The following is a 12,304-nucleotide window of genomic DNA, read 5'->3' on the forward strand; positions in this document are numbered from 1 at the left end:
GCAATGATGGAGGACCAGGCAGAGTTGTTGCACAGGGGACCACGACAACCGACAACTTGAACGGCTTGTCGGCCTCCTCAGCCTTGCTGGCTTTTTTGGCCTTGCCGGGCTTGTCGACCTTGAGATGGAACAACTTTGAATAGAGCAACGCGTGCTGCATCACTATAAAGTTTTGATTCAGGCCGGGTCGCAACCTCATAATATCTGCCGCATTCTGGAACTCCCAAGCCGTCCTCCCTTTGTTATGCAGAGGGGTGATACAGCGGTGGAGAAAATCGGCCCCGATCATCTCCAGGGTGAGCCCGGCGGACTTGAGGCGGTGGATTCTGGTGGTGGCGACTGTGAGCATCTTGTCCTGAGGGTCGAGGTTGCCCCAGTTGCTGTGATGGGCCACTTACGCTTGCCAGGTGATGTAAAATGGATGCGGCTATTTTTCCACAATCCAGCACCACCTGTGCCGCCACTCGTCCCACTTCTCCTTCTGGGTCCTATTTGGATACGTCCCCTTGCAGCAAGCCCTCGAGATCCAAGTGACGCAGCCGGACAGCGCCCCTCCTGGCCGGATGGGGGGATGAAATAGTGCGGAAGAGCACCGTGTTGGGGACCACCCCGGCGAAATTCTCACAGAGGTGGGCGAAGATGGCCAAACACGCCACGGAGTTCGGCGTGAAATCCAAAAGATGGAAGCCGAAGGTATACATGATGTCGATGAAGAAATCCGAGAATGGGGGGCAGAGCCCGCAGTAGAGATAATCAACGAAAAAGGGGAATCTATCCAGACATGGTGCGTCATTGGGACCAGGGATGACGCGGGTGGAGGGATGCCCCGTCGTCTCCCTCCCCCACATGAACTAGTACCGATCCTTGAGCGCGCGCACGTCGAGCCCTTGACTGAAGACGATGTGCTCCCTCCGCATCATCACCAGCTCGCCCTCTGGTACTTCTTCCCACTCGCTCGCCTTGAGCGCTCCCTTGCCCTTGTTTTTGGGCGCCATAGCAGCCGACGGAGGGCGGGGGGGGGGGGGGGCAAAAGTGGTGAGGGCGCGACGGCGATGGGCGGAGAAGAAGGATTTGGATTGGGTCAAGGAAGAAGAAGGAGACGGCAGCTTCCTAGGTTGGTATGGGCGAGAAGGGTAAATGAGCAGCGCCCCTGCAGATTCCTCTTTTTATGGGGAAGGCACGGGGCTGCCTCTTTACTATTTGATGTGAAGGCATTGGCGTAGGCACAGGCGTGCCACAACTGTTCCATGCATGACCCCCATGCCGCGCACTCAATACATATCATGGGGAAGCGCAACAGACGAGAAGATTATGCCAGTTATACCCTACCACGCATGCCCGTGCACTGCTTGGGCCTGGCCCAATGATGCTCCGCACTTGTGCGTGGCCCAGGCCCGGGGGCTCCTGTCGGTGTACTGAAGTTTGGGTCCTTTAGCACCCCATACTTGTGCATGGGCAGTCGTAGCCCCACGCGCGGCGAGGCATGAAGAACGCAATCAAGGATAAAAACGAGATACAAGGCGAAGAGAAGTGGCGGATCCAGAGAACAAAGGACCAGCAGGACCCTCGGCAAGATCCTTGTCGGGATAGCTTGCACCACCCCCGGCAAGATCCTTGCCGAGATAGCTTGCGCCACCCCCGGCAAGATCCTTGCTAGGACAGCTTGCGCCACCCCGGCAAGATCCTTGCCGGGGTGGCTTACAGGGCACTAACAAGAGCACCACCCTTGTGCTTGAGAGCTCTGAAACCATCAACAACGTTAAGGCTAAGACCCAGGGGCGCGCGCGTAGAGGCGTGTAGATCTTTGTGGTGGCCAGAAGACGAGGTACCTAGCAAGATCCTTGCCGGAGACATCTGTGAGGCCTCCGCAAGATCCTTGCCGGGGACGTCGACAAGACCGCGGTAAGACTCCACCACCCCGTCACTGCTCCAGCGTAGTGGCCGGCCTGCCAGCCTAGCAAGCGCGTGCGTGGTGGCATGCATATCTTCGTGAAGATCCTGCCACCTCTCCAGCACGGCAGCTGGCCAGCCAACTTGGCACTGCATGCCTCGCCGGCATGGACGCGTGTCAAGATGGAGCGGGGCGGCGACAGACGGGACGGGTTCTACTCCCGTCCCCGATAAAGCTGAGGGGCACGTAAGCAACGCATTTAATGCATTTTGTCCTAAGACGCTAGTGATAAACATAGGCACTGTAGCTACTTTACACCTCCTGTGTGCCACTATGGCAGCCCCTTAGACATATAAAAGGAGGCCCATGGCGTACGAAGGAGGATTCAGACTTTTGAACATCTCGGCCCAGCTTGCATGCGTGGCAGCTAGCCGAAGCTCAAGAACACAGAATATACACTCAAGCCGGACTAGGGTTTTACGCTTCTCAGCGGCCTGAACCTGGGTAAAAATCCATCGTGTTGATCATTAGATCTGCTCTTTGCTCTACCCCTCTTCCCTGCCAAACCATAGTAGGGATTCACGTGATCTCGTAGGTGTTGTTCACATCGACATAGACATAGAAAACCCATAATATGTGTTAGTTCACTAAGCGCATTGATACGTCTCCAACGTATCTATAATTTTTGATTGTTCCATGCTATATTATATCCTGTTTTGGACATTATTGGGCTTCATTATACACTTTTATATTATTTTTGGGACTAACCTATTAACCAGAGGCCCAGCCCAGAATTGCTGTTTTTTTGCCTATTTCAGAGTTTCGTAGAAAAAGAATATCAAACGGAGTCTAAACGGAATGAAACCTTCGGGAACGTGATTTTCGGAATGAACATGATCCAGAGGACACGAGGAGGGCACGAGGTAGGTGGCGCGCCTACCCCCCAAGCACGCCCTCCACCCTCGTGGGGCCCACTTTGCTCCACTGACATACCCCTTCCTCCTATATATACCTATGTATCCCCAAACTACCAGATACGGAGCTAAAACCCTAATTCCACCGCCGTAACTTTCTGTATCCGTGAGATCCCATCTTGGGGCCTTTTCCAAAGCTCCGTCGGAGGGGGCATCGATCATGGAGGGCTTCTACATTAATGCCATAGCCTCTCCGATGAAGTGTGAGTAGTTTACTTCAGACCTTCGGTCCATAGTTATTAGCTAGATGGCTTCTTCTCTCTTTTTGGATCTCAATACAATGTTCTCCCCCTCTCTTGTGGAGATCTATTCGATGCAATCTTCTTTTGCGGTGTGTTTGTTGAGACCGATGAATTGTGGGTTTATGATCATGTTTATCTATGAACAATATTTGAATCTTCTCTGAATTCTTTTATGTATGATTGGTTATCATTGCAAGTATCTTCGAATTATCAGTTTGGTTTGGCCTACTAGATTGATCTTTCTTGCAATGGGAGAAGTGCTTAGCTTTGGGTTCAATCTTGCGGTGTCCTTTCCCAGTGACAGTAGGGGCAGCAAGGCATGTATTGTATTGTTGCCATCGACGATAACAAGATGGGGTTTATTTCATATTGCATGAGTTTATCCCTCTACATCATGTCATCTTGCTTAAAGCTTTACTCTGTTCTTTTGAACTTAATACTCTAGATGCATGCTGGATAGCGGTTGATGTGTGGAGTAATAGTAGTAGATGCATGCAGGAGTCGGTCTACTTGTCTTGGACGTGATGCCTATATACATGATCATACCTAGATATTCTCATAACTATGCTCAGTTCTATCAATTGCTCAACAGTAATTTGTTTACCCACCGTAATACTTATGCTCTCGAGAGAAGCCACTAGTGAAACCTATGGCCCCCGGGTCTATTTTCCATCATATTAATCTTCCGTCAACAAGCTATTTCCTTAACCTTTTATTTTGCTTTCTTTACTTTGCATCTTTATCATAAAAATACCAAAAATATTATCTTATCATATCTATCAGATCTCAATTTCGTAAGTGACCGTGAAGGGATTTACAACCACTTTATTGCGTTGGTTGCGAGGATTTTATTTGTTTGTGTAGGTGCGAGGGACTCGTGCATGGCCTCCTACTGGATTGATACCTTGGTTCTAAAAAACTGAGGGAAATACTTACGATACTTTGCTGCATCACCCTTTCCTCTTCAAGGGAAAACCAACGCAGTGCTCGAGAGGTAGCAAGAAGGATTTCTGGCGCCATTGCCGGGGAGTCTACACAAAAGTCAACATACCAAGTACCCATCACAAACCCTTATCTCCCGCATTACATTATTTGTTAATTGCCTCTCATTTTCCTCTCCCCCACTTCACCCTTGCCGTTTTATTTGCCCCCTCTTTCCGTTCGCCTTCCTCCTTCTTTTTGCCCCTTCCACTTTCTGCCGTTATGTCTGAAATTGGGGAAATTATTATTGATATGGACAATAATAATACATGGAAAATTTTGACGCTCTTGTTGAAGAACCCCATATCTTACATATAAAAAATTCTGAATTGGTAGTTGTAATATTATTGGAAAAGGAGTTATCCAACATTTCTTCACTTGTATCGGTGCTTTGCCTTCTATGGGTAGTTCTATTCTTCATAGAACTAGTAGTCTTGCGGACGCTATCGCCATGCTTGTAGTTGAACTTGAAAGACAATTTATGCACATGCATCCTTGCATACAAAGGATTTTTCCAGAATTTTCTAATATTGAGCATTCTTCTGTTAAGCGTGCCGCTACTATACTTTTGTCTCATGAGTTTAGATTTATAATATAAGAGGCCAAAGAAATGTTTGTGCATTATAGGGTGGACGCTGGCCGTCCTCCCATAGAGACTATCATTTTTGATCAAGAAGAAATAATGCATTTTCAATCTCTAGACTTTGTTGCTTTCAATGAAAATCTTAGAAAAAGGGTTCCTACCAATGTCCTAGTTGATAGAATTTCTGAACTTAATAATGATTGAGCTATTTGAAATAATGAGCTAGGATATTCTCTTGAGTATAGGCTCACAAAGTTCTGTCAAAAGAGTGCTTATAATGATGAATTGGTTGTGCAATACGAAGAGCCAAAGGAGTAACCTATACCTCCTAAAGTTGATCTTGGGGACTTTGGTCCCATTAAATTTAGCCCTTTTGATTACTTTTGCTTGCCTCAAAGAAAACTTGCTGCCGAACATAGAGAATATGAAATGATTTTTAATGATCTATCCTATTATTATGGCAATACCTAGATCTATCCTTGCTTTTATGCCTAGCTAGGGGCGTTAAACGATAGCGCTTGTTGGGAGGCAAACCAATTTTATTTTTATTCCTTGCTTTTTGCTCCTGTTTAGTAATAAATAATTTATCTAGCCTCTGTTTTTGTTGTGTTTTTTGTGTTTAATTAGTGTTTGTGCCAAGTAGAACCGTTGGAAAGACTTGGGGAAAGTCTTTTTAATCTTGCTGTAAAAAACAGAAACTTTGGCGCTCACGAGAATTGCTACCTTTTTTATTTGGAAAGTGATATTTAGTTAATTCTTTTTGAAGATGATTAATAGATAAATTCCTCACGTCCAGAAATTTATTTTAGAATTTTTAGGGTTACAGAACTTGCGTTAGCTACAGATTACTACAGACTTTTATGTTTTTTACAGATTATGATTTTCGTGTGTTGTTTGCTTATTTTGATGAATCTATGGCTAGTAAAATAGTTTATAAACCACAGAGAAGTTGTAATACAGTAGGTTTAACACTAATATAAATAAATAATGAGTTCATTAGAGTACCTTGAAGTGGTGTTTTGTTTTCTTTCGCTAACGGAGCTCACGAGATTTTCTACTTTAAGTTTTGTGTTGTGAAGTTTTCAAGTTTTGGGTGCAAGATTTGATGAATTATGGAACAAGGAGTGGAAAGAGCCTAAGCTTGGGGATGTTCATGGAACCCCAAGATAATCTAAGGACACCTAAAAGCCCAAGCTTGGGGATGCCCCGGAAGGCATCCCCTCTTTCGTCTACTTCCATCGGTAACTTTACTTGGAGCTATATTTTTATTTAGCACATGATATGTTTTTTGCTTGGAGAGTCTTGTATTATTTGAGTCTTTATTTGTTAGTTTTCCACAATCATCCTTGCTGTACACACCTTTTGAGAGAGACACACATGATTTGGAAATTGTTAGAATACTCTATGTGCTTCACTTATATCTTTTGAGTTATATAGTTTTTGCTCTAGTGCTTCACTTATATCTTTTAGGGCATGGTGGTAGATTTGTTTTATAGAAACTATTGTTCTCTCATGCTTCACTTAGATTATTTTGAGAGTCCTACAAAACAGCGTGGTAATTTGCTTTAATTATGTTAGGGATTCAAGATTAATAAAAAAACTTCTTATGAGTGTGTTGAATACTATGAGAAGTTTGATACTTGATAATTGTTTTGAGATATGGAGATGGTGATATTAGAGTCGTGCTAGTTGAGTAGTTTTGAATTTGAGAAATGCTTGTGTTGAAGTTTGTGATTCCTGTAGCATGAACGTATGGTGAACCGTTATGTGAAGAAGTTGGAGCATGATTAATTTATTGATTGTCTTCCTTATGAGTGGCGGTCGGGGACGAGCGATGGTATTTTCCTACCAATCTATCCCCCTAGGAACATGCGCGTAATACTTTGCTTCGGTAACTTGTAGATTTTTGCAATAAGTATATGAGTTCTTTATGACTAATGTTGAGTCCATGTATTATACGCACTTTCTTACTTCCACCATTGCTAGCCTCTCTTATACCGTGCACTTTTCGCTGGTATCATAAACCCACCAAATACCTTCCTCAAAACAGCCATCATACCTACCTATCATGGAATTTCCATAGCCATTCTAAGATATATTGCCATGCAACTTACCACCGTTCCGTTTATTATGACACGCTCCATCATTGTCATATTGCTTTGCATGATCATGTAGTTGACATTGTATTTGTGGCAAAGCCACCGTTCATAATTCTTTCATACATGTCACTCTTGATTCATTGCATATCCCGGTACACCGCCGGAGGCATTCACATAGAGTCATATTTTGTATTGAGTTGTAATTCTTGAGTTGTAAGTAAATAAAAGTGTGATGATTATCATTGTTAGAGCATTGTCCCAAGTGAGGAAAGGATGATGGAGACTATGATTCCCCCACAAGTCGGGATGAGACTCTAGACTAAAAAAAAGAGGCCATAAAAAAGATAAAAGGCCCAAATAAAAAAAAGAGAAAAAGAGAGAAGGGACAATGCTACTATCCTTTTACCACACTTGTGCTTCAAAGTAGCACCATGATCTTCATGATAGAGAGTCTCCTATGATATCACTTTCATATACTAGTGTGAATTTTTCATTATAGAACTTGGCTTGTATATTCCAATGATGGGCTTCCTCAAAATGCCCTAGGTCTTCGTGAGCAAGCGAGTTGGATGCACACCCACTTAGTTCTTTTTGTTGAGCTTTCATATACTTATAGCTCTAGTGCATCCGTTGCATGGCAATCCCTACTCACCCACATTGATATCTATTAATGGGCATCTCCATAGCCCGTTGATACACCTAGTTGATGTGAGACTATCTTCTCCCTTTTTGTCTCTCCACAACCACCATTCTATTCCACATATAGTGCTATGTCCATGGCTCACGCTCATGTATTGCGTGAAGATTGAAAAAGTTTGAGAACATCAAAAGTATGAAACAATTGCTTGGCTTGTCATCGGGGTTGTGCATGAATTAAATACTTTGTGTGGCGAAGATGGAGCATAGCCAGACTATATGATTTTGTAGGGATAACTTTCTTTGGCCATGTTATTTTGAAGAGACATAATTGCTTAGTTAGTATGCTTGAAGTATTATTATTTCTATGTCAATATTGAACTTTTGTCTTGAATCTTTCGGATCTGAATATTCATACCACAATTAAGAGAATTACATTGAAATTATGCCAAGTAGCATTCCACATCAAAAATTCTGTTTTTATCATTTACCTACTCGAGGACGAGCAGGAATTAAGCTTGGGGATGCTTGATATGTCTCTAACGTATCTATAATTTTTTATTGTTCCATGCTATATTATATCCTATTTTGGACATTATTGGGCTTTATTATACACTTTTATATTATTTTGGGGACTAACCTATTAACCGGAGGCCCAACCCAGAATTGTTGTTTTTGCCTATTTCAGAGTTTCGCAAAAAAAGAATATGAAACTGAGTCCAAACGGAATGAAACCTTTGGGAACGTGATTTTCGGAACGAACATGATCCAGAGGACTTGGACCCTACGTTAAGAAAGCAGCCAGGAGGGCACGAGGTAGGGGGCGCGCCTACCCCCCCCCCCCCAGGCGCGCCCTCCACCCTCGTGGGGCCCACATTGCTCCACCGACGTACTCCTTCCTCCTATATATACCTATGTACCCTCAAACTACCAGATACGGAGCCAAAACCCTAATTCCACCGCCGTAACTTTCTGTATCCATGAGATCCCATCTTGGGGCCTTTTCCAGAGCTCCGCCAGAGGGGGCATCGATCACGGAGGGCTTCTACATCAACACCATAGCCTCTCCGATGAAGTGTGAGTAGTTTACTTCAGACCTTCGGGTCCATAGTTATTATCTAGATGTCTTCTTCTCTCTTTTCTGATCTCAATACAAAGTTCTCTCCCTCTCTTGTGGAGATCTATTTGATGTAATCTTCTTTTGCGGTGTGCTTGTTGAGACCGATGAATTGTGGGTTTATGATCAAGTTTATCTATGAACGATATTTGAATCTTCTCTGAATTCTTTTATGTATGATTGGTTATCTTTGCAAGTCTCTTCGAATTATCAGTTTGGTTTGGCCTACTAGATTGATCTTTCTTGCAATGGGAGAAGTGCTTAGCTTTGGGTTCAATCTTGCGGTGTCCTTTCCCAGTGACAGTAGGGGCAGCAAGGCACGTATTGTATTGTTGCTATCAAGGATAACAAGATGGGGTTTATTTCATGTTGCATGAGTTTATCCCTCTACATCATGTCATCTTGCTTAAAGTGTTACTCTGTTCTTTTGAACTTAATACTCTAGATGTAGGCAGGAGTCGGTCTACTTGTCTCGGACGTGATGCCTATATACATGATCATACCTAGATATTCTCATAACTATGCTCAATTCTGTCAATTGCTCAACAGTAATCTGTTTACCCACCGTAATACTTATGCTCTCGAGAGAAGCCACTAGTGAAACCTATGGCCCCTGGGTCTATTTTCCATCATATTAATCTTCCGTCAACAAGCTATTTCCTTTTCCGTTTATTTTGCTTTCTTTACTTTGCATCTTTATCATAAAAATACCCAAAATATTATCTTATCATATCTATCAGATCTCACTTTCGTAAGTGACCGTGAAGGGATTAACAACCCCTTTATTGTGTTGGTTGCGAGGATTTTATTTGTTTGTGTAGGTGCGAGGGACTCGTGCGTGGCCTCCTACTGGATTGATACCTTGGTTCTCAAAAACTGAGGGAAATACTTACGCTACTTTGCTGCATCACCCTTTCCTCTTCAAGGGAAAACCAACGCAGTGCTCACGAGGTAGCACACATCCCAACTTGTTTGCTTGCAGTCAGTTAGGTTCACACAAATATTCTAGACCTTCAAGGAGAGAAGTGTATGACTAGCTGGCTAAGGCGAGTTATATTTATTTGGTAATTATGTCCTTGCCATGGCTCGTTATCCATAACAAAAACCTGAGCAGATAGACCTAAAGAATTTATGGAATAGCCAAAAAATGGCAACACAAAGTTGGAAACTATTAATGACTACTAGTATATATACACACACATACCACCCTCCTACGATTGTATGGACTAATTGCTCCCACATCCCTTGCTTGTGTGTGTTTACATACCATAAAAATGCCCACAAGTTCCCTTCCCTCTCTCTTCTAGACATTTTAACCCTCTCCAAATTTGAGAAGCTAGGACAGTCTAGAAACCGAGGAGCTAGGTATCATTCCCTTGGAGAATGAGTGGGTCATCGACCAGTGCAAGCGTCAGTGTTGGCGGCAGGCCGAGTGGTTGTAGTGGAGGGCCGTGCGGGGCATGCAAGTTCCTGCGACGCAAGTGCGCGGATGATTGCATCTTTGCACCTTATTTCGACTCAGAGCAAGGGGTGGAGCACTTCACCGCGGTGCACAAGGTGTTCGGTGCCAGCAATGTTTCCAAGATCCTTAATCAAGCCCCTCCCCACAAGCGCCTTGATGCTGCCATCACTGTATGTTATGAGGCAAAGGCGCGTCTTCGTGACCCTATCTACGGCTGTGTCGGTGACATCTTCGCCCTCCAACAACGGGTATGTGTATGAACACCCTAAATACTATGTATACTCTCTATCTCTCTTTGTCATATAATTGCAAGATGATGATCAACGGATATTGAATTGGTTCTTTGGAAAGTGCACTTTGATGTGATACTACTTTAGTTCTGATTTTGGCTTTTGGAGTTGTTTGTGCCTTCTTCCAAGGAAGGGAATGGGCCTCCATTTGTAACACGAAAAGCCAACAAGTCAAGCAAATTAAAGGAGTCAATGTAGAAGGAACTTACTATAATTTGATGCACATCCACATCCTACCACCATTAATACTCTCATTACCATTATTTTCTTCATTTAGTTTTGTTCTTCATGCATGATATGTAGTTTGTTGGTGTGTGCATATGTTAAATCACCATACTCCTAGATGGTATGCTCCTTTTTTTGCAAACCAACAGGGGACATAGGCCCTAATCCTCACATCCTAACATGTGTGAAATAAGTCTATGCTAATGCAATTCTTGAAGTGGTAGACAGATACCCACCCACCAAACTCTTTTATTGGATACATTAATTTTTTGCAACACGGTTTTTGCGCATGTCATTTAACTATTTGCTGCTTAATTTTATCATATCATGTTGTTATGTAGGAAGATGCGATGTGAATTTTGTATCCATTTCAATGATATGATCATATTGCTCTTTCATAGTTTTTTCATGATTTATATATTGATCAATCTCCTCTAGGTAGCGAACCTCCAGGCCGAAGTCGCCTTCCTACAGGCCCACCTCACGACACCGCAACAGCCTTCACCGCCTCCTTTTCCGTCCCCGCCGTACATACCCATGACCACTGAGTTCTCCATTTCTGAACTGGCGTCATTATCCAATGTCCCGAACACCGTTGAACTATCTTCGTTGTTCGACCCGTCGATGCAGTGGGCCTTCCAACAGCAACACCAACAACCATATGGCCAGACAGGGGAAGGCTCTGCTGGTAGAGGCAACACCAACTCCAATGGCGATGACTTGCAAGCCCTGGCTAGGGAGCTCTTGGATCGACGGTCGACAGGATTGACACCCCAGCAACCATCGAACACACAGTTTTGAGATTGTTTGCCTAGCTTGGTGAACTAAGTTATCTAAGATATTTAAAGCATACATTCATTGTGTGAGAGGAGTACATGATTGCTTTTAATGTGAGAAAATTTCATCTGATTTTATGGATGGTAGTTAATAGGCACCACCCACTTTTTGCTTATCAGTTTTATTCTTTACTAGGGTAGCAGGGGTGCCCAGTTACTACTTTTATATAAAACTTCTAAGTTTGTTTCAGAGGAAGAATATTGGAGGGACTTTATTATTCCAATAATTTGAGATAAAGTTTGTTTTAATATGCATCTAATTTATTTCCTTAAATACCATCTTTGGTCACGTATGACTTTGCTTTTCGCCATTGTGCTACTTTGTGTCCATGTATTGGTGTTCGCTATGTGAATACAAATTTTGTAGAGACAGAGTGTGAGCTCCATATCTTGATTCAATTGATGTGAAATTTTGAGTCAATAAAGTATGCCCTCTACCGAAACATACGTGTAATCCATTTTTATGATACAATACCTAATATCCCTGCTACTATAAAGTGATAGTTTCATCCTCCCTTAGAAAACAACAACAGAAATCCGGACAAAACCAGTGAGTAAGTTTTTGGCAATGGTTGTGTCCTTCTTCAACAGATTTGCACCAACAAGGGCTTGTGCCTTGCACGGTTCCCCTCTCAATACTCATCACAACAAGTCTTCCTAACCACACAACCACATAAGTATGAGAGACAACTGCACTTTCAGGGAGGCGCCCGTAAAGGAAGGAGAAGTTTGGTCTCCTCTTACTCAGTCTCTTCTCCGTCTCAATGGCTGATGGTCAGGAACACATGATTTGGATGAAGATGCATCTCCAATGGGCTCCCCCATTCCGCACATGTGTGGCCTAAGATGACAATCCACATAGGTTTTGCCATCCAACGGGCTCCCTCATTTTGGCCCAGGTTGTGCAAAATCCATTAGCCCTGTTCCAAATCGAGGGAAGGAGTAGGGAATCTGGACTGTCCACAACA

The 12,304-nt window shown here is 43.5% G+C and overlaps 1 protein-coding gene across 1 annotated transcript; it reads left to right on the top strand.

The window, feature by feature from the left end:
- The first annotated feature begins 9,906 nt into the window (after window positions 1-9,906).
- Window positions 9,907-11,301, top strand: LOC123153261 (LOB domain-containing protein 18-like). Its single transcript, XM_044572465.1, has 2 exons — window positions 9,907-10,233; window positions 10,939-11,301. Exons 1-2 carry the CDS (start codon window positions 9,907-9,909, stop codon window positions 11,299-11,301), a joined length of 690 nt encoding a protein of 229 aa, XP_044428400.1.
- The last annotated feature ends 1,003 nt before the right edge of the window (window positions 11,302-12,304 follow it).

This window comes from Triticum aestivum, chromosome 7A, assembly GCF_018294505.1.
Source record: "Triticum aestivum cultivar Chinese Spring chromosome 7A, IWGSC CS RefSeq v2.1, whole genome shotgun sequence".
NCBI lineage: Eukaryota > Viridiplantae > Streptophyta > Magnoliopsida > Poales > Poaceae > Triticum > Triticum aestivum.